The sequence below is a fragment of the Habropoda laboriosa genome, unplaced genomic scaffold, assembly GCF_001263275.1.
Source record: "Habropoda laboriosa isolate 0110345459 unplaced genomic scaffold, ASM126327v1 scaffold68, whole genome shotgun sequence".
Taxonomy (NCBI): domain Eukaryota; kingdom Metazoa; phylum Arthropoda; class Insecta; order Hymenoptera; family Apidae; genus Habropoda; species Habropoda laboriosa.
Genome location: NW_017100195.1, coordinates 1,718,448 through 1,741,911, shown reverse-complemented (window position 1 = coordinate 1,741,911; position 23,464 = coordinate 1,718,448). Strand labels below are relative to the sequence as shown.

At 38.6% G+C, this 23,464-nt stretch overlaps 2 protein-coding genes across 2 annotated transcripts in view; one reads left to right on the top strand and one right to left on the bottom strand.

Annotated features, from left to right (window-relative positions):
* The window catches only part of LOC108570333 (collagen alpha-1(IV) chain), a 30,562-nt gene extending 10,973 nt beyond the window's left edge, over positions 1-19,589 (bottom strand). The window contains exons 1-10 of the mRNA XM_017932174.1: positions 19,115-19,589; positions 17,849-17,891; positions 6,004-6,142; positions 5,365-5,502; positions 2,549-2,985; positions 1,609-1,743; positions 1,421-1,528; positions 512-733; positions 239-421; positions 43-159 (exon numbers count right to left, since the gene is read on the bottom strand). Of these exons, the coding sequence (XP_017787663.1) occupies positions 43-159; positions 239-421; positions 512-733; positions 1,421-1,528; positions 1,609-1,743; positions 2,549-2,985; positions 5,365-5,502; positions 6,004-6,142; positions 17,849-17,891; positions 19,115-19,134 (1,542 nt within the window). The 5' untranslated portion in view covers positions 19,135-19,589. The remainder of the gene's footprint in view (positions 1-42; positions 160-238; positions 422-511; positions 734-1,420; positions 1,529-1,608; positions 1,744-2,548; positions 2,986-5,364; positions 5,503-6,003; positions 6,143-17,848; positions 17,892-19,114) is intronic.
* A 743-nt stretch (positions 19,590-20,332) lies between these two features.
* LOC108570334 (collagen alpha-1(IV) chain) overlaps positions 20,333-23,464 on the top strand; it is a 98,545-nt gene continuing 95,413 nt past the window's right edge. The window contains exon 1 of the mRNA XM_017932175.1: positions 20,333-20,461. Coding sequence (XP_017787664.1) covers positions 20,333-20,461 — 129 coding nt within the window. The remainder of the gene's footprint in view (positions 20,462-23,464) is intronic.

Below are 23,464 nucleotides of genomic sequence, written 5' to 3'. Positions count from 1 at the left end.
TTTACTTTTCTACCAAACGAGATAAGTTTAAAAGAAACTTACACGAATACCCGGAGGACCTATCAAACCCTTTTCTCCTTTGGGACCTGGATTGCCAGGTGTACCGTGATCTCCCATTGGACCTGCTGCACCTTTTTCACCCTCTGGTCCCATTGGACCCTGACGTTGCAAATCGATAAGATAGAAATAAGAAATGACTCGAATCTTAATCAATTGTACTCGACGTTTTATAAAATACCTGTTCCCCTGTCTCGCCAGGTTCTCCCGTAACTGTTTTCGGGACGCCTACAAAAGGTACCAAAGGACCATTTGTTCCAGGAGGTCCCGGGTCTCCCTTTTTACCTTTGTCACCCTTCAGACCTTCAAATCCAAGACCCATGTTTCCCTTCTCTCCTTTTGGTCCCGGTGTTCCGTGCACACCCTGGATAACAATTTAACATTAAACATCAATATCCCATAGATTAAATGTTACAAATAAACAGAAGAAAAACTAGTGTAGATAATTACTTACATACGGACCAGGTTCACCCTTTACTCCAGGAAGGCCGCGATCTCCTTGAGGTCCTGGTGGTCCTGGAGGTCCCCTCACACCGTCGATACCCGGTTCTCCTTTTTGACCGACAGAGAACGGACCAACGAAGGCCGATTGACCTTTGTCTCCCTTGGAACCAGGAACACCCCGAAAACCACGAGGCCCTATTTCTCCAGGGTAGCCAGGAAGACCGGGTGCACCCTAAAAGATAAAGTGGCAAGCAATTTAATATGTTTCATTAGTTGTGACAATATGGACCATCTTTGATATTCGGATTGTTCGAGATTTCAGGCTTTCACAGCTCGGTATTACACAATCGTTACCGTTGCTTCCGGAGGTAAGCTGTGTTCTTACGGAAGAAATGCCCCGACGTTTCGTAAGCACTGCAGATCACTTCGTTAGAGTTCGAATGACACACCGATACCGATCCGTGTGACATTCGAACTCTGATGAAGCAAGCTGCACTGAGGAATGTGAACATTTCTTCCATAAAGACACGGCTCTGTAGCAACGATTACGACTATTGTAGTACGTAGAAAAAGTGTTTGATTTGACATGATTCAAGTGTCGATAGTGTAGGAACGCTAGATTAGAGGAATGATTGTCTGAGTGTGTGGACTGGAAAGATAGAACTACGAATGAAGAGTGCATCGCGTGTGAAAAGTTCGGTGGACACGACCGAACGAGTTTCGAGAATGTCCGCGGAAAGTGAAAAAACTAGAGTAAGAGAGAACGAGTGAACGAAAGGATAAAGCAGGGTGAATTGTGGCATTGAGAGTCGAAATATCAGAGATCGCGAATTACAGATTATCGAGAGTCGAGTAGAGTTGAGTGTTAGTCTTGGATTATCTTAGTTAATAAACTAATTCCTACTATAGTGTTACGTACATCTGTTCCGTTACAACCGTCACGACCAGGAAAACCAGAAGGTCCAGGCGGTCCTTGAACTCCAGGAACACCGTTCACACCGTGGTATCCTGGCATACCCATTTTGCCCTAGGGAAAATAGCATAATTAGAAGTAGCCACGAACAACAATTAATATATATATATATCGATCTGTAAACTGGTACGTACTCTATCACCTTTCGGTCCGTGTGGTCCCTGAAGACCGGGATCACCTTTCTCTCCCTTTGGTCCCAACAAACCTTCCGTTCCTGGAAATCCTCTCTGACCCTTGGGACCCTGTGGCCCTATTGTACCCGGTGGACCCTGTACGCATATATTGAAATAGAGAGATTGTCGACGATTACGCAATTTGTGCAACGACATTTTTTATCCCTCGGACAGCAGATGGCGCGATAGTCTCACGCACGACGGAGACCGGGTCAAATGTGACCCGGCGCTAAAATCTTTTTCGTACGTAAGCGAAATCGGAACTTTTTATCATTTTACCAGGCGTTCTATTGTTTATACGGTATTGTACAAAATTATGTTATGATTGAAATAACACACATATTGTCGTGATTCTGTAAACGTTCTCTAAAACGTGAATATTGAATATATGTGTAATTGTTTAATTTGATTCGTTTTCATTTCCCAGATGTAGCTATTCATCAAACGTATCACAGAGGAAACAGCTATTAGCCGACAGTGTGTTACTTTATAAATGAACTGAAATGAATTTTGCTGCATTTTATCGAAATCTGTGTTGAATCGTTCTTGTTTTCGAAGCAGACACGTAATGAACGTATTGAAACGTATGAAATTGTAATTGCAACAAACAGAAATAATCGTAATATTTTAAGCAACGCTGCACCTCAACGTAATTGGTTTCTCTTTATACCGTTCAATTTAGAGTTCGTGCAATTACACATGAACTACAATCAGTAGCTATTAGGTTGGTGCAAACGTGATGTGGCTTTTTCAACAGCTGAAATTCGCGGATCGATACGATATGTTAACGAAAGAACGCGCTATAATTTTACGTAGAATAATTATAAAGAACGCGTTAAACTCGACTGCGCCAAAAGAATTGTATACAAACTGCAGTTAATTATCTGCAAAACATACTCACCCTGGAACCTTTCTCTGCGAAACATTTCGGCACGCAGCAGGCAGAACCGTTGCATTTTGCTGGTGGAATTAATCCTGGAACTGGCACGACCGAGTAGCTACTTGGATAATTTTCCGAGCCTCCATCCGCGCCGTATCCTCCTTGACCCTGCGAGCGTCCTGTCTGACCAGTCGATCCACGGCTGTAAGGATCAACGCGGCCATAAAGGTCTCCGGATCCGCGATTTTCTCCATAGCCATCGCCATAAGGATCTCTAGAGTCTTGTCCTCCTCTTCCTACTACTCCTGCCCCTTCTCCTCTTGATGCTCCTCCTCCAGTTCTTCCATAAGTGTCCTCGTAACCTGGAGATCTTCCGTAAGGATCAACGGCTCCTTGATTGTTAGGATCTAGAGATCCTTGACCTTGTCGTTGGCTATAGGTTCCTCGATCTCCGCCGTCTGGAGAAAAGAAGATTATTCGTTAAATGGATCGGAAAGATGGACAGTGGAATTGCAGGTGCGACGGTCTGATTGTTGCAAATGGGTTTGAAGTAATATTAGAATCCTGGGAATAAACAATGGATGCGTATTACTCTAGCATGCGTTTCTTTCTTTCAAACTTTGGAGAATTATTGTGTCAGTTTTTGTGTCGATTTTTGTGGGAGTTTCTTTTTATGCACGAATTGATTACAAACTTTGGAGGATTATTGTGTCGATTTTTATGGGAGTTTCTTTTGATGCACGAATTGATTACAAACGTTGGAGGATCATTGTGTCGATTTTTATGGGAGTTTCTTTTGATGCACGAATTGATTACAAACGTTGGAGGATCATTGTGTCGATTTTTATGGGAGTTTCTTTTGATGCACGAATTGATTACAAACGTTGGAGGATCATTGTGTCGATTTTTATGGGAGTTTCTTTTGATGCACGAATTGATTACAAACGTTGGAGGATCATTGTGTCGATTTTTATGGGAGTTTCTTTTGATGCACGAATTGATTACAAACGTTGGAGGATCATTGTGTCGATTTTTATGGGAGTTTCTTTTGATGCACGAATTGATTACAAACGTTGGAGGATCATTGTGTCGATTTTTATGGGAGTTTCTTTTGATGCACGAATTGATTACAAACTTTGGAGGATTATTGTGTCGATTTTTGTGGGAGTTTCTTTTTATGCACGAATTGACTGCAAACGTTGTAGAATTTTTGTGGGAGTTTCTTTCTATGCACGAATTGATTGCAAACGTTGGAGGATTATTGTGTAAATTTTTGTGTCGATTCTAGTCGTATGAGCGTAATGCTACAGCAGAGTATTTTTTAAATTTAGTATTTCTTCTATGCATAAATTGACACACTTGTGATGATTTTTTTCTTTCGTCTACGAATTCCTTGAAAACATTTGAGATGTGATCTCTTTTTTTTAGGACTGTTCTGTACATTTCTGTCTCGATTTTAGTCTGATAACGATAATGTTGCAAATTTTTAGTTAATTTAGTACTTTTTTAGTGGAAGATATGAGAAATGTCGAACACGGTGAGCTTGTATTTACGAAAACAACGCGTTACCGCGGTTTCGTAAGAAACCTTGATGATCGAAGGAAGCGTATATTTGAAAACAAAGTTAAACATCCCGCGTTGTGTATGTGAAACGGGTTCTACGATTTTATGTAAATTCGTAAGTTATTCTTTCGTTCGGTTTGTCCGGCTGAATTGCAAATCTGAACTGTGGACCTTTCCACTGATGATTCATTCGCGAGTAAATATAATACAGGAAGACTTTTGTAACAGCGAATTAAAAATTTTTATTTCATTTCCACCGAAGAATATTAGCTGTGCTTTAAGTAGTATCGATGAAAACTGTGAAATTAAATTTCTCACCGAGGTAAAATTTCGTAACAAACACGAGACAGACGGTAGAGAATAAAAATAAGGAAATTGTAGCGGCTGATCGAGAACGGGAAGAGATTGAAAAGCGACGAAAGGGAATAAACGAAAGTTGAAGAAACGAATCCAGAAAATATTTAATGTTACGATTGAAAGGTAGAGAAAAATCCGTCGATCGTTACAGTTCTACTATAAAAAATTAATAAATTATCAACAGAAAAGCACGATGTAAGGCGCTTGTTTCATTCTTTTATCGAGTTAATCGTTTTGCAGCATAGTCGCGCACAAAGTTTTAAAACCTTTTCAAAATTCCATTTTCCACTAGCCCGTTAAATTTTATAGAACACCATAAACTTGCGCGCGCGCATAACCGCTGGTGTTATCGATTAATAGGAAACTATTACACAACGCCGCAAAGGCAGAAGATAAACGATCTCATTAATTAACAGATTGAAGTTGAATCCGTAAATCTGAGAATATTACCGTAAAAATCATTGCAACAGGAAGAGAGACGAACGATCTTGATCAATTTCACAATGTCTCGATCGATGTGGAAAAAGAGTGGAATAGATCATTTGACGAAACGCGCGTTTGTATAATTATAATTGCATATCGTCGAAGATCGCGGTAAATTATTTGTTCACGCAAGCAATAATACGCGAAATAAGTATGGTTAATATGATCTATATTAGACATAGTTGTTTTGAAATTTCTCTTTGGTGAGATATCGTTGTAGAAAGTTTCAGTAAAAATGCATTGTATCCTATGACGTCGAAGAAATTTCCAATATACTGAAAAAACTATTATTAAACTTTATGCTAGAACGTTGAACGTGAAAGCGCTACTTAACATGATAAGCAGTTGGCGATTTTACTGTACAGGAAAATAAATGACCTTGTTTATCAAGGTTGTCGTTTTGTCAACAACTGTGCTCGATATAAATTTATTACCATAGCCACTTTGATATCCTCCGGTACCATCAGTTCTATGACCGTATTCACCGCCATCGGGGTATCTGTTGTACCCATCATCGTAATTTCGACCGACGTCATAAGGATCTACGTTCCGCCTGTCTGCTTCCTCGGAACCTGAAGATCAGAGTGAAAATTCAATTAATATTACACAAAAAACCACTTAATAGAAGATAGAGGGAAAAAAGAAGAACGTAATTTTAAAAAATTGCAGAAAGTAAATAGAAAGAAAGACGAAGGGATCGATTGATCGCCTTGTGAACATAATATTTAGAAAATAATCGATGTGTTAATAGAGACAGAGTAATATAAAAATATGAAGAAAATAATAGTTAAGAAGTAATTTAAACATAGTATAAATAAATGATATTTAAGAAATAATTTAAACATTGTCGGAGAAGGTAAATTTTATTATTATACAGTTGCAATGAAAGCTACTCGTGTTCTCGGTAAATTTCTTATACCGACAATCTTTTGATTCATCATTACGTGAAAAAATATATATTATAGTATATAGAAGTAAAGTATTATCCAATTAAACTTAGCGTCAAATGGTTTAGCGAAATGTTTCGCGTTCTATAGGGAGGAAAATGCAGAAGAGGTAAATCTCGTGCTTACCTTCGCTGCTTGGAAAGATACCTCTCCATCGTGGGGAAATATTATAATCGTCATCTGTACTATTTGGTTTCCCGATATCACCTCGTCCGAGTGGAACAACCGGTGATGGATTGCTCGACCATGATGTGTGATTGTATTGCTGAAATGAAAGGAAATTATTTAAATACTTGCTTTTAATATAAAAATGTTTCATTTTACAATTGTCTTCGTATCTTGCATTCTAATTAGAACAAAATTACTATTTTATAGTACACAATATTTGTAAGAACAGTTTTTTTTTTCCCATAAATATGTTGCTACAGTCTTGAATAAATTTTACGGTTTCACTGATTAAACAACGAATTCCGTTTTAATCGAGTTGTGTGAAAATTTTAATTTGTAAAGATTTCGTAATACAATTAACAAGTGGTTAACTACTTATTCAGCGATCGATACAATACTGCGCATGAAAGTTATCGACTGAGATCTACGTAGATCTGGCAGACACGTGAGGGATCTATAAACTGTTTTACCGACGGGATACATCGATAACTAAATGGAACGCCGTAAGTTGTTCAGCCTAACGTAAGTGACATTATCGAAAACTGGATTACGTTCGAAATTAAATCTAATTAACGAAATTGCGTAATGTAAATCGTGTTTATAATGTTCACGAAATGCACACATACTGAATAAATGTACAGCGGGTATATTAAATTTAGCAGTTTAAACTTTATTCAGTAAGCGTTAACATTTCTAAAAAGAAAGAAGAGTCTGTAGTGCTTGAAAGCGAAGTACCATTGTTATTGTATTAGAATAACTTGTCAATTAAACATTAAGAAAAGTAGAAATAATCGTTTCTTTACAATGAAACAGAAATAAAAATTACAAGGCGATTAAAAGTAACGTGAAACACTGTTAAACGTGAGAAATGATGCTTTAAATATAATAGAAATATATTTTAAACAAAAATTTTCCCTAAAACTTAATAACGTAAAGTGCGAATAAAAAAGGCACGGAAAGAAATAATTCGGAAAATTTAGATTTAGCGTAACTTAATGATCAATATGAATGCTACGAAAGCTGCGTTAAGCGTTCACGTTGGAACGAAAAGGCATACCTAAGCATACGTATCATATACTTAGGTATACAGATTAAAAGTATTTTCAAGCAGATCCTCTTACTCTTGCATACTTGTAAGCTTGCACCAACTGTCGATAAGTTATCAACTATAGTACTTGTATGACAGAACATGTCCCATCTTTAAACCGCGAAATTTTGATATTTCAATCTTTACATGCACATATGTTATGCAATTCATCTACAACGCGTAGAATTTAATTATTTATTATTTACAGTATCTATTAAGACAAACTTACCGAAAATTAAGATTCCGAGAAGGAAAATGAAAATTTCAAAGTTATCTACCAATATGATTCAACTATCAACGCTCTATTAAATATTTCTAACACAGTATTAAGAATTTAATGAAAATACAATCATGAATACCATAAAACAATAATTTTGAAAGAAATGAGAAATCAAACTTATCAAATACACCTAAAATGTGTGAAATTTTTTTTTTTTTGATAAATCCTTAAACATTACACTTTCATGAAATTGCAAAAATTAATTGAAAATCCTGCACATTGCATCTTATAATTGTTCCAAAGAACCTCGCATCACTATTGCCACGTCGATTCTTCACTTCTTCACCAGAGTGTGTTCGAATTTCAAAAATCATATACAAAATGCACAAAGCTGAAATGTCGAACATTGATCGAACAATCTATCCGAAACTTCTTCCACAATGGACCAATTGCTACCTCGATCTGTTTAGCCCTGTTCCACGTCCGGCGACCACAATATTCAGATCAGCTCGATTCAGTCTATGCGTCATCGCGTTCGCAGAAAGTCATTGTCTTGCCCTCATTTTCACATTTTATCCTTTTTACGTTTCTGGATGGCACGCACTGGCAGGAAGCGCGAACAGATAACGTTCGTTCGTTATCGTTTCGAAATGACGTGCCACACTCTGTTTCTCTTTCGTACCATCTCTGGCCAGTCTCTCCTGCACGTGTTAACGGACTTTTCTCTCGAAAAAGCTGAATGAAAGCACAGAACAGATAATCGTTTTACGCCAATGCTGTGCTTACTTCTTGGGAAATTTTCCAGAAGAAAAAGTGGGAAGATTCGAGGGGATATTCCAAGGCGAAAGAATGTTCGGAACAAAGTTTCTTATCCTTGCAAGGATACTTGATAACTCGAAGCGATAAAATCTCCGATTTAAATGAATTCTTCACTCTTTCTGCTAATTTTACAGGATTACTTCTACCTGAATTATTTCTATAGCAACCGTGGAACATTAACGTGAAGAATAATAGTGCTCCAGGAGATTTTTTTCACACTACATTGTGATCTTTGAAAATTTTTATAATTTTAATAAAAAAATTTTATTTCTTCCACGTGGGACGCTGTTAATGTCTCAAAAGATTAGTGTTAATATTCCAGGGTTGATCTAATGTGATATCAAAAATCACAGCATTTTGTGATTCGTTTCACGGAGGTAGATAATTAAACCGAGTTCAAATAAATCGAATTGAAAGTAGTTATTACGCGAGAATTGTTCTCAACGTTTGATTGATCCTTCATTGTAGAAGGTAAAGTAGTAATTAATATTCTCGTTAAATACTGTTCGTAAGTCGTTTGCCGACTCGGTGTGATTTATTTGCTGGCGGATCGTTTACTTTTAATGTAACATCGAGATGTTAAGCTTCAATTATCTTATTATGGTTATTGATAGTCAAGCTTACAATAATCGATCATTATACTCGATATTAATGCGACGCGTTTTCGACTGTTCGTACCTATTATCGAATTCTCAAAAGTAACTGATAATACGGTAATTCGTTGCGACCTCGCCACGAGTTAAACGCGAAACAGATTTACTGATGTCACTGCTGAAAATGTAAACGAGATTACATTACCTTAATTTCACTGAGGGAAGATCTTTGTACGAATGTTCGGCGAATTTGCGACATTGTTTCGTGAAGTAAGTTTGAGTCACGTCGAATACACTTGGTCGCACGATTTTATTGTACGTACTCCTGTTCATTTCCGTGACAAATTCAGTGACGTACGAATTACAAAGCGTCGTGACAGTCTTTAATCCTTATTTTACTAAGATTAAGTGTACACATCGTCGTAATAATTTCTACAGTGATAGAAAGAGCTTAGAATTTAATAAGTAGGATTTATGTATCCATAAAAATTGTAGTCGAAATATAAAATTACAGGTATTGTTGAAAAAATGTCTAAATAATGAATCAAAAATGTCACGTTAAATTGTTCCATTTTATTCGAAATTATTCTATATAATTATTCTAAATCTTTAATATTGCAAATGTTCTAAATAGTAGTAAATTACATTCTTGAAAGATTAATGAGCTTTTTAGTATTTAAAGTCACGAACATGAAACGATACTAAATCCATCAAAGTTTATTGAATCGATGCTAATTAGAACAACCGGTTGTCATAAATATTGAACATCACAATGTAGCAGACTTGGTGCGACTAAAATTAATCATGCATTATTCTATTTATCCGCAGTTATTATGCTCAAGTACTCCCTGCAAGTAACTAAACTTTCGACAGAATTTAAAAGTCAAATTACTTCAATTTTCAAGTTGCTATTTTATTCAATTTGAAACAACTGTTTCCATCATTCGTTCTTGAAACACGCTTCCTGAATCCGTTTAAACACGGTCTATTATTCTTATTTATTAAAACGTAATAGTGTACAATAAAATTTGTGCAAAAATGAGAAAGAAGTATATGAAACTATTCATACTATGGAAAGTTCAATACATTTTCCTCTATTCTTCCACTCAAATTGTTGTTAAATGCAAATCTCGTAATATCGAATCCTTGAAACTATATAGTAAAAGCAACAGTAAACAAAATCCTCATATTCTTCAACATAAGAATTCAAACTGATTATTAGAAGTACCATTTTTCTTCTTCCATTAGAACGTCTTAATTGATGCAATAAAAGAGTGTCCTCAATCAACTGAATTTTTTTATTCCTGTCATGAAGATTACACTTTGCTAATTATTCAGAAATAATTTTCCTTATTGCATGCCTATCGATTCCCAAAAAGCAATGAAAATATTTCAAGATGTATCCAATTCTTGTAGTTCAAGAAGAAATGAATTTCAAAGAATTTCAGCACTTTTTAACAAATTGGCCAACAAATTACTAAACGATACCAAGGTAGTGAGAAGCTTAAAACGTTTCAAGCCCACGGACTTATCGACAAGATTCACCATAGACCAAACTATCAGTAATAACTAAATCTGCAAATTCGACAACTTAAAGATTCGCCAAATATTCGTCAATAAGTGAACAAAATTACCACGGACACCTTTAGAATCTGGACGATATCGTTTTTCACATTTAACCTCCAGGCTTCAATAATTAATAAACACGAAAAGATCGACACTATTTCGTTTCTTCCAGAAGTCATTGAACAATATTGAAGATATGGGATGAATTTTTAAGACACCCTGCTGTAACTAAATCTGAATTACTCGGTTAATTAAACAGATCAAGATCGTTCAGCGAAACATTCTCCACGTGTAATTCAATTCATCGCCATAATCTTCGCTCGTCGTTCATTCTCAACAGATTGCGCACACTTTGCTCGATTAAAAGCGAAGAAAAAAAGAAGAAATATCCTACATAAGCTGCGTCTCAAAAATGACTAGAAATGTTTCAAGAGACACTATAACAGGCACAGTCCTCATTTCCTCAATTCACAGAACCGTTCAAACAAATTATCATCAATGCATCTCGAAAACGGCTCGGTCCACGCGCGAGCCGCGACCATTTCGTTCAACGAAGCCAGCCCAATTTTCTTATTCTAGATACGGCGACTATCTTCTCGTGATGGTTCAAGAATCGTCCCTTTTATCGCGTTTCTTCTGACCGCTTTCGTGAATCCGCGATTACACAACCGTACAGCAGAGCGTTTCAAATTTAACACCGAACGATCCTTCCTTCCGTTCATCTCTCCTCGTCCTATATTTTAACCTTATTCATCGTCTTACCGCTCTTTTCTTTTCTTTTATTCCCCTACGTCTCGCTGACACGTTCGAACAGCGTGTGTTTTAACCGGACGTAGGATGAAGCGCGCTAATTCGTTGGCCAGCGATTTTTACAATCTCGTTGGAGGACGCGTACTCATGAGAGCGATCTGCGAATGACGCGTATGCGTACACCGCCGTTCATAATTATTAGGACACCTATTCTTCTCGCGAACGAAGAAAAATCGGGTTCAATCGTGTAATCATTTCTGTACGAATATAACGGGTGTTCTAATACATCTGTCGATCGATTTACACGTAAGATCGGTTCCTCGGAATTACGTGTACATCGAAATCACGGCTTTTCGTATGGAAAACAGCGTAAATCGAGAGTAAACCGAAACGGCGCATAATTCGCTTATTTCGACGTAAAATGAAAATAAAATGCAAACGAAAAATACAAAGTGTCAGTGAAATAACAAAATGAAAGATCCGCGTCGGCGGCAAACTTTATGTTACAGTATGAATGCTTTTTGTGTACAAAGAAAAGGGGGAATTCTCTTTTTTATGTTTAATTCAAGTGTTAACAAACGAACGGTACTGAAAAATGACTGGACAAATATGTGCGCGGCATAAATTTTCGTTCTCAACAGTTTATATTTTTGGAAATCTGTTATTTCGAAAACCGTGTAAAAAATGTGCCGTGTAAATTGGAGTAAATTGGAGGAATTGCGGTGTACACTCCTCTAGTAGACCTATAAATCAAACGTTAGTGTGGGTCAGAGATTTAAATTTCTCTGAAAACAACTGTTTCGAATTGTTGTACAAAGGTTTCTTTACAAAACAGTTACGAAGAATCTTTATTGCAGATAACTGTTATAAGGAACCGAAATTTCTGACTACACTGCACAGAAAGTACATCTCTTCGCCAAAATTAGTATCATATGCGGGCCACTCAGAAGCCAAAGTGACTAACTTCGTCAAATTAAATTTGTCAAATTTGATTTATTTGTGAAAAGTTAAGCACGGAGAATGTGCTTTGCTACTAAAATTGGAAGAATTTCAAAAAGTGGAGTTAATCATTTTGCCTTCTGAGTGACTCATATGTGTGTACGTACTTCCAGGCTGAATCATTTTTTTATCAATCTTAATAATTCTGTTATGACCGTTTAGATTCAGTTCGCATTCAACAGGTGTCCTAATACTTATGAATGGAAGTGTATATGTCGAAAGAATTAACTGATTAATTCGTAGACACGCGTGAAAGTTTAAGGCGATGACACGACGAAACACTTATGAATACAACTCGCAATTTAATTGTTAGTGTAATACGTAAAGGTGTATTTTTTACAGGTCGCTTTTGTTTGAGGGAATACGGTAAGTGGTGACAGGTTTTTGAATTATTTTCGTAGTGATTTAAAGTTTGACATCGTCGGTTCGTTAAAAAAGTGACAACTATCTAACGTAATCGTTTTTTGAAATTTACTTCTTCAACCATTTGACAATAAAACAATTATTGTTTCTTTCAGTAAATTCTCCACAAGTGTCAGTCCGCAAGGAACCTAAACCTGACACTTGTAGAGTCAGGGACTACGTTTTCGAGCCTCGCGCCCGCCTTTGTAGTTTGCCGAAGGCAACCAAGCGATTTAAATACCACCTTTTTTAATTTTACGTTTTTTTAGCCCGAAATTTTTCTTAACATATTGATGAGATTTTTCTGATGAAAATGACATCAAACGCGACATAACTGTCTGGCGTGACAGTGAACGTGTTAATAAGTAAATGTTGTTCAAATTATATCGTGTTTGATATCATTTTCATCAGAAAAATCTCACCAATTTCAGATGGAAAAAAGTAAAATTAAAGAAATGATATTTTTCTATTATGAATTGTCGAACCGTGAAATCTGGTAAAAGAAACCGATTGGTGTAGCGTTACACGCTTGACTGACAGCGAGCGAGATAACATAGGCGCAGCAATGACGCAGACCTAGGCGTAGGACCATCTATACTGACACTTGTAGAATCCAAACTGACTGACACTTGTAGAGAATTTACTGTATTTGGAATTTGAAGATCTCTGATAAAACGTTATTTATGTATATTGCTTGTTATTAAAAAAAGAGTTAAAACAGCTTTATATTGAATTGTGACATTGTTCTCGTTAAGTAGCATTAGTGGCGATTTTTCACATAAAAATAGCTCACTTTTAGTGTTTTCCTGCAGATATCTGAAAATTAATGATATTTTCGATGTGTTCTTGTTCTAGCAAACCGACTAACAAAACAACGTAAATATTACTAATTTTGCCAATTTCTCTATTAAAATTATACAACGGAAAAGAAATTCTAACGAGGTGTACGAAGCCTTTTTCTCACAGACAACGAGTGTATATTTTAAAGGCAAGTTCCTTAAATCCGTCCATCTAACTTTTCTTACAACAGTTTCACAGCTAATGACTATCTTTCATCGGCGAAACGAGCTCGTAATAACTGCATATCTGTAATCAGAATTTCTTTCAACACGATTTATCCGCCGAGTTGTGCTGTCTTTAAGAGCTTTTAACGTGCAATTGACTTCACGACGATCATCATTAATCCCGCTGCTCTGTAAACCCGTTCCTCCGACTAAACACTTTCGCTACGATACAAGTCGTTCCCGTCACGCGAAACAATTTTTCACATTTCACGCGTCACCAGGCATGCGATGAAATTTTAAAATTCAAAACTCGGCCAACAGTGTGTAGCTCGAAACACGAAGGAGAAAAGAAAGATTCGTACGTTTTATTATTACGCTGCCTGGTATATATCGTGGCCGGTAAAGCGTTCGAAAAGTCCTGGCTAAAACACGATCGAGTATCGATTCGTGTCATCGTAAGTCACGACTTGAACACTATGCATGAAATTTAGAGAACGGAACTGCTGAAATACCGTGTGAATAGAATAAATATTGAAAAAAAAAAAAAAATAGAAATGTGGAATTCTTATTTTGAAGCTTTTGATGCACGATTTTTCTTCTTTTTTTTTTTTACTGTTAAGATAAGTACACTCTTTATGTGACGATTTCGCAGAGCAAACTTGTTAATCCTCTGATATCAGGCAAAAAGAAATTACACTGCGAGGAATGAAAGTGGTGTTCAAATATTTGCTTAATGTACAGTATGATGTTTATAGAAGGGAAATGAAAAATCGTGTCTCGATTGTTTCTGTTAAGAATGAAATTTTTAATATAAGGAAAAATGATTTTTAACGTAAGTTTCTTTGAAAGTTTGTATAATTAGATACTTGTGAAGTGGGGGTTACGTCACTTCTGTTTGTTATGAGTAATATGGTGTTGAACTGCCATAATATTTTGTGTGCCGAGCAATAACAGGAGACGAGTATAAAGTGGTGCCTTTTTTTGCATGAAAAATTGTTTTATCAAATTTGCAAAAATTTTATCCGCAATTCTTCCATTGTTTATACTTAAAATACACTTTTTAGGTAGGTTTAGAAGCAGTCAAAGTAAAATTTATACGAAGATATGTTAAACTTTCAGTCTTACCCAAGACGTGGAACCAAAATTTAAATTTAAATAAAAAACAACGAACTAAAATAGAGGAAATTCCAAATCGAAAGATTTAAGGGTATTATGAATTTTCATGGACGCCAGGAAAGCTAATAAAACCAAAATCAAAATTTGAATAAAGATCTAACACTGGGAAAATTCTAAATTAAAAGATTCTAGGATATTTTCAATTCTCATAGACGCTAAGGAAGCAAAGAAAACCGAGACCAAAATTTAAATAACGATGAAAAAATGAAGAAGATCCTGAATGAAAAGATTCAAGTATATTTCGAATTTTCAACGAATTCGTTTCTATCCCCAAATTTTCTATTCACGCGTGAAAGCATTCTTCCTGCAGCCAGGCCTCCTCATAGAAGAGAAGCCTAAGAGCCGGCGATTAAATGCACCAGAGGATAGTAATCAAGCAGCGGTCAATTCCGAACTATTTTCAATAGTGACTAAGCTGGCTCGCGTGCCTGTACACACTGCATGTACATATGTACGTGGCGTAATAAAATTACAGTGAACACGGTTACGGCGCCGTAGGCGGACTGGTCACTAACAGACGACTGCCCTATTTCGGATTTAACACCTTTCCGTTGTTAGTCGACGACCAATCCCCCATCGAACTCTCTTATCGCATCCACGATTTTTCTCTGCCTTATCGATCACGGTTTCGATGCACTCCGCTCGAAAATAAGCTTTTCTCAGGGGATAGAGAGGAAGAGGACATTTTCAACTCTGGTGAAAATGTTAACCGTATTGCTGCAATGTGTCGTGACGTTATCAAGTGGAACTTTTTTCGGTGCAATTTGTCAAAATTCGATTGCTTCCAGTGGGATCAAAGTCGTGTTGGAACTCGTTGAAATTGTACCACAGCGTGCTGAATAGTGAGCTTCTGATATGTGTGTTGTATCTGAACCGATAAGGAATTCCTTCGAGCGATTCGTTCAAGCTGTACGACGTCGAATTGGAGAGAACAATTTCTTGATATGGATGGTTGAAATTGTGTTGTACGGGACAGGTATGAAGAGATTCTTTTAGCAATTTTGTTGGGACATGCTCGAAACGGAGTTCTTGAGACAATTTATTAACGTTGTTCTATAGAATACGAGAATTGTCTGCTGAAACGATTTGTCACAATTGTATCGTATAGAGTGGAATAGAATTTCCTTTGAAACAAATGATTGTATTCGATCAGATTGTGAAGCAATTATTTAGAGAAATTGATGGAACTGTTTCATTGACTCTGTTGCTACTGTACGAAGTGAAAGAACGCGGTATGATTGATATTAGATTGGTCGATTGAACTGTTAATCGTTTCGTATTCGACTTCTTGACCTGCGCTGATCTTCGTAACGAAGAAAGCTCTACTTAAAATGTAACTTACACCGCAGTTGACACTGGCCTAAATAGTCCGGATCGCTTTCAGTTGTATCATCCGAATTACATTAACTTCGTCGCAAATTAACGAATGTATCCCTTCAATAAACTCTGACCTAACTAATCAGATCACCAATTAACCATGTATATGCATACAATACTGAGTTAAACTACTGATAAATTCTCATTTCTATACAGGGTGGACCACCTAATTATCTTCTCTAGCTATGGTGGTACGAGAAAATTTTTGTACACAATTTAAACGGATTCAAAGGGTGAATGAACTGGGAGAAAATTTTTTTTTATGGAAAAAATGAAAGGAAGTTTCACATTTGATTTAAAATTTCAGAGTTCGAGGTCCTTTTAAGGTCACACTATTATGCACATCGATGTCTATTGCAACACACGGTAGAAAAAAATATACACTTTCATGTAAAAAGAAACAATTCTTATTTACACTCTGATACCATTTAAATGACGTATACAAATTTTCTCGTACCACCCTGTATTATCGTTGTTTACCAAAACTTATTCAAACAAATTTCTTATCTACCAAGTTCGACGAATCTGTCGAGCTTAATCTAACCAAGTATAGAAAAATTTATAGTACTATCTAATTAACGAGACTAACAGTGCATCAATATTGTAGGAAAGTGTTTAAGAAGAGATCGATATGCGTCAAGTGCGCCGATGAATGAATTATCTATTTATTTACGTTATACAGGTAAATTATGTTAACCCTTTCGTGACCAGTAGAACGTGTATGTCCTACCCGAGTGTTCAATTAAAATTCGATTTCAATTTAACATCGATTGTAGACGCGATTCGGTCGCGAGAGGGTTAAAGACGTCAGAGTGACAAGCATTTTAATTGAGATTTTGATTTAATATCTACGTAGTTTTTCCCATTATTTCGCTAAATTTCACTAAATTTCAGAATGCTTCAGATCGAGTAAGTGTCCTAACACTTAAGAGGTCCTCGTTAATCCTGCGGTCGCAACTTCCTCGAGTCTGTTTGAAAATTCCCTCGCTTTTTAAGTACTCCGGGAAGAAGAAGTAAGTCTGTTCGGCAAATCGGTAAAGACGTTCAAAGTCCTACGTGTTGCGAGCGTCTCCGCGGAGGAACGCAGAAATAACGACGCTCCCAATGATCTAATCGCGCGGACGATCGACATGGTCGCGCGAGTTGCGCGCGTTACGCCAACCAGAGGTCTGTCGACCTTCGACGAAGCTTTTTCGCCCTCACAACTCCATCTACTCTCGAGCGTGCACACAATAGAAGGAACAGACGAAGAGAGACAGATGGCCGAATTGCTCGTGTCGTGAAACGCGATTCCCTCGATTTAGCTAACTTCTTAACCGATCTGTACAATGTTCGATGCACGTGCATCGCGTGCCTACTCGAAACGGCGTGAACGTAATCGATCAATAATTCGATATGATCACATCGATCCTCTCTGTTCGTTTGTTCGCGATTGAATGGTAGAATATGTTAGATTGAACCCTTTCGCTGCGGTAGATTTCAGTGTGTAACACGCGTGGCAAATGGTAGATGTTCAATCGCGGCCAAAAATCCTCTGTTTCGGCGTTTTAAAATTTTTGTAAAATTTAAAAACTTAAACTGACGTTAAATTTGAGGATTTTAATTTATTTTGAAAAAATTTATGAATTTCTGATTTTATTGAACGAAGGTGGGATTGCGCACAAGATAAAAATTAAGGAATAAATTCACAACGCCTGTAGGCGCCAAAGGTAGTACAATTCGAAGGAAAATTTTCAAAGCGTCCATAAGTGCCAACAGCAACGAAAGCGTTGAAGGGATTATTAATGTAACGATAACGTTTTGTACGTACCCCACTGACAATCCCGGCCAGGAAGACTGCGGATGCGACGAATCTAAAAAGTGGATTTTGCGGTTATTAGACAAAATTGCAAATTGTAGAATTTTGTAAACATACGAAGATTCAGTGGGAATTGAAATGAAATTTTGCAGGTTTTATATAATAGGAAAAATCTGTTACTTTTAAATTGGAAACCGTTGAAGTTTGTGGAAAATTTGACACGTTGGGCTGAGCCTGACAATTTGGAGAAGTCACCTCTCGAATAGGACACGAACTTTGTGTATTTTACAACGGACACTTTTGAAGAAGAAAAACAGTGACGATAGAAATGGTTGACTGATAAAAAATGAAGAAGTATGGTCGATTAACTCACTATAAAAGATGAACATTTGTAAAAAGGAATTTTGAAACCACTCTGATCGTTCCGGGATTCGGAATAAAGAATCTTACAAGTGGACAACAAAATAGAACAATTAAAACTGAAAGTTGTCACGCCGGAACGTTCAAGAACTTCTCGATCTTCCCGTGACAGCGACGACACCGTTCAATCTGGAACACGGAATTTCGTCGAAATTTCACCATTTTCCACATCCGGTATTGCAAAAACTCGTCTACGAACGGTGAACACAAAGAAAGGGGATCTAACACGCGCATAACTTTTGCGAGGTTGAAAAGGCACGAAAGCGGGCGACGCGGCAAATGTTCCCCGTCAAAAGGATAATTGACCGTAAACACACGCGGGTTTCGTCCTTGAAATCCACTCGGCGATCCGTCGGCATAGAACGGGGGGATGAAAGTGCCCCCTCCGTCCGTCATTGAAATACTTGTGGCGCGTGCACCGAGGGAGAAGAAGCGGAGGAAAGTCCCGTAAAAATAAAGGACCAAGAAGAGAAAAAAGGGAGCTGGTACGAAAGGTCTGGTGCAAAAACTTGAGAAGGGTTAGAGCGTGGAAGGAGGAGAGAAGAGGAGCGTTATTCTCAGAGTTTGCCGAGGAAAGATATAGCTCTGCGGATGCTTCCGTGTCACGCCGGTACGAAAGCACAGCACGAGTAACACGTTCACCGAACGCACGTGTTCGCGCAATATAGAGATCATTGACGTAACAGGTTGACGAACCAGTAACGTTACCAAGAAGGGAAACGAAAAGAATAGGAGAAAAAAGGAGGCGGTGGAAAAGGAAAACGAAGACGAAGAAGAAGATGAAGAAGAGGTCGATGACGATGAAGAAGATGTAAGATTAAAGGAAAGAAGAGAAAAGCAAGATGAATCGCAACTCACCGCAATCCCAACCAGGTCATTTCGACCTCCCTATTCCGCGACGGGCCTAGGGAGCCGAGGAGCACAGGCTAACACGAGCACCGCACGGACAGCCAGTCACAAAATATCGCGGGGAACCCGGCACCGAGTAGACGTGGTGTGTGGACCGTCCCATCCAGGGAGGGCTCTGAATGAACTCGGGTGGAGGGAAGGAAGGTGGAGGCGGCCACCGAGCCACGCCAGCTAGAATTCCTCCGCCGAAAGGATCGGGAGAGAGGCTTCTCTTGGTTCCGCGAGAGCTCGTGTGCTCTCACAGTGTTCGCGTTTTACCTCCCCCGCTCTCTCTCTCTCTCTCTCGATCTTTCTCTCTCCCTTTGCTCACCACTGTCGTGGCCAGAGAATTGAACTCTCCAGCTTGCCTCCGCCAACTGCGGGACCAGAAGATACTAGGCAGCAAGACGCAAGAAGGAAGGACAGAGGGAGAAGCCGAAAGAGTAAAAGAAGGGAGGAAGGAAAGAAGAGTACAGCTGGAGAGGGAAGTAAGCAGAGAGGACTGATAGAAGGAGTATATAGGGAAGCGAAAGAAGAGGAAGAAGTAGGAGGGAAGAGGAGCAACAGGAGAAGAAGGAGGAGGAGGAGGAGGTGGAGGAAGAGGAGGAGGAGGAGAGGATTGCTGACCGGGTCGAGGCGAGCTTGGTCGCGCGTTGCACGAGGACTGTTGCACGGTCTCAGCCGATGTCGATCCCGGCGTAGGTCTCTCTGGCTTGAGCGAACTGAAACGAGAACCGGCGAGTAGAGCGAGAGGGGAGCATCTACCCGCCAGCGTGGCGCGCTCGGCCGCGCAAGGATACAGCTTTACGAAGAGGAGAAGAGAGAAGAGCGCCTCCTCCACCGCCGACTTAGGCCTGTCTGGCTGCGTGAAGCGGCGACCGATCGGGAGGACGGGCCAACCGGGCCGTCTGTCTGGCCCTTCGACACGCGCTGCGTCGACAGGCTGGCCGACCAGCCACCGCATTTTCCAACAACGACATCTCTTAACTACACACCAGAGAACTCGGAATCCGAGCAAGTGTGTAACCATTCGAACAACTCCTCGTTCAACTAGACCGATCGGCGTGTCGGCTATTTTAAGGGCTGCCCACCGTCACCGCAACACTCGCAGAGCACAGGTAAACAGAGAAAGACGAAGGAAGGAAGAAGGAAGAAGGAGGAGGAGAAGGAGGAGAAGCATTGAGCACAATGCGGCCTAGGGCTGCGGCAACCTTAACCAGCGCAGCCCGCGGGTTACGTCCGTTCCCGGTTGTCCTGCGAGTCGCCTGCGTCCTTGCCCTACTGGTCGTCACGTGGATACCGGTCACCGAGGCTGTGGTGAGTGAGTCCTTGAAATATCCCAGTCGCGTACCGTTCGCCCGTAGATAAAGGGCGGCCTTTGCGCGAGTATTTCGTCGGATTTGCGGTTTTCCGATTCGAATCGTGGCACTCGTCGCGGTACAGTGTTTCCATTCACCGTCTCGCTGATTCGGACGGTGTTACCTCTCCATACTGCCGTCATCGTTTAACGTCATCGTGTCGCGTTCGTTGCTCTAATTTAGAAAGAGAGAGAGAGAAGACCGGAATTAACGTCGATCTCGCTAAAGTGACATTTAACAAGTGGTGTTACTAGACGCATATTACGCATGCCGTATTTATACCCGATTCAACGTACGTTCGGAACGATTCCTCCGACAGGCATCGATGAATTAACTTACGCGGTGATCGCAATATCGATCGATCGAGTAACCGGCTCATTTAGTTGGACGATTGCGTAAGGAGAGAAAGAAAGGGGGAGGGAGAAGAAGAACGAGAGAAAGAGAGAGAGAGAGAGAAGGGAGAGAAAAGTATTCCGTGGAGTTATCGCGAATTTTCACTGCGCGAACGAGCCTGATTAAAGTTGGCACGCGAGAAATTCTCCGAAGCAAGTTTCCCCGGCACCATTTCCGGTAGATGGCCGTTATCGCGTAACTTCTGAATACGAAATCCACGAGCTTTCTTTCTTCGCGGTGCGAGACCTAGAAAGCCGATGATTGAACTCTACGTCGCATACGTGGGTACGTTTTATGAACGTAGGTGAAGACAATTTAACGTAAGACGACGTAATGTCGCGCGAGCATCTGGATCGGCTCACGTCGCGTCGTTCTATCGCTTTTTCGAACGCAAACGCGAACCTCCACGATTCCGTAACTCGCACACGTGGGAATGCCGGTTGCGTGTTGATCTACGACCGATCTCTCGATCATATGGCGAATAATTCTGCTCTGGATATAATACGATACACCGTGTTTTAAAATTAAGCAATTTTAATTCTATTTTGTATAAATATAGTTAAGTTTTTGTTAATTTTTCTCAGATGTCAGGAAACAATTTTTTCTTTTTATTTCACCTATTTAAAGTTTTTGTAAAAAGTAACACAATTTTAAATAGAATTAAACATTCTCGTGGTAATTAATTATTTTTCAAAATAGAATGTGAATACCACCAAAATGTAATATTAATTATTTTTTTATTTAACAGAGGATCGATTGAACATTTATCGTGTTTATTCGAACCAGTTACAGGCTTATTCAGTCGGAGATAAAAAGATCGAAAGAAAATCTGAGAATACATCGGTGAATACAAATAGTGCCGGAAACTCCTTTGAACAATATTTGGTTCAAATGGTATATACGTGTTCATACTTTGCGTAGGCGTGTTCAAATAAGCTAGAAAACGTTTAAATTTCATTGAGTAAGCTCGACTATTCAGCTAATCCTTAAGCAGGCTGGAAATATAGGTCGTATCATCTTTGCGTGTGCGGATCGTTTCGAATTGTTTGCAGAGAACTTACTTTAGAACACTTCCACGAAATCATTTTTTTTAACCCGAGAACATCATTTAAGCTCTGGTCTAGGTGACTTAGAGAAGCTCATTTTTAATGAATCACACATCTCTCGTGTGTTTACATAATGTTACCTATTAAGAAACGTCATAATATTTACCATTTTCTTGACAGACTCCAACCCTTTCCTATATAAAACTAGTCTAACATTTGAATCTGTTACTTTCATTAATCTTTGGCTGTAGCACTGAAATTAGAATATTCAATTAATTTAGTTTCTTTATTACTAAAAAGGACAGAAATACTTGCTTTCGAAAGAACAGTTGATCGAAAATTAAAATTATGCATACATATGTCGATAGAATGTTGTTTATAAATTTCCAACATTTATATACAGAAAAATGACAAAATGACAATTTTCTTTACACGAAATTAAAAAAACGAAGCAACCGATCTTATTACTCTAGAAAGTCTCAGATTATTGGAGACTGTCGAGCATCCTACTTGTTTCATTTCCTGACAAAAAAAAATTCGTATAGGACCCAACGTAATTTCAGAGAAAAAATAGATATTACGGTGTTTGGAATACACGAGGATCTGTATACACACAGCGGCCGCAAGAACCGCCTCTCCTCTACACCTCCGACTCGTTCGTGATGTCACGAACCGTTAAAACCGTTTATCTTGAGAACTGAGGTTACGAATAATGTACATAGAGGTATTTTCACAATTATACGGAAATTTACACGACGTAATCCTGTTGCGCAACCAATTCCCGTTTCGTTGTCATATAAATATTCGGTAATCGTTGATTGCTCTTCTCATTTTCACGTATCTTCTGTGACGAGAAGATCTACTGGCTACTCTCCAGATTGGAACAGTGTAAATGCACCTTGTGACATTGAACGTAACTGCTTGCAAAAGAGGGAACACATACGAAAGACTTTTTTTTTTTATACGAAAGACTTTTTTTTTTTTCATTTTCTCTACACAATTTTGTATTTTTAATTGAAAATTGTGCGAAACAAGTAGACAGGGGGAATTTACAAACAAAGCAAATGACAAGTTACGTGATGGTTGTGTTCTAGAACCGCCTCTCCTCTACACCTCCGACTCGTTCGTGATGTCACGAACCGTTAAAACCGTTTATCTTGAGAACTGAGGTTACGAATAATGTACATAGAGGTATTTTCACAATTATACGGAAATTTACACGACGTAATCCTGTTGCGCAACCAATTCCCGTTTCGTTGTCATATAAATATTCGGTAATCGTTGATTGCTCTTCTCATTTTCACGTATCTTCTGTGACGAGAAGATCTACTGGCTACTCTCCAGATTGGAACAGTGTAAATGCACCTTGTGACATTGAACGTAACTGCTTGCAAAAGAGGGAACACATACGAAAGACTTTTTTTTTTTCATTTTCTCTACACAATTTTGTATTTTTAATTGAAAATTGTGCGAAACAAGTAGACAGGGGAATTTATAAACAAAGCAAATGACAAGTTACGTGA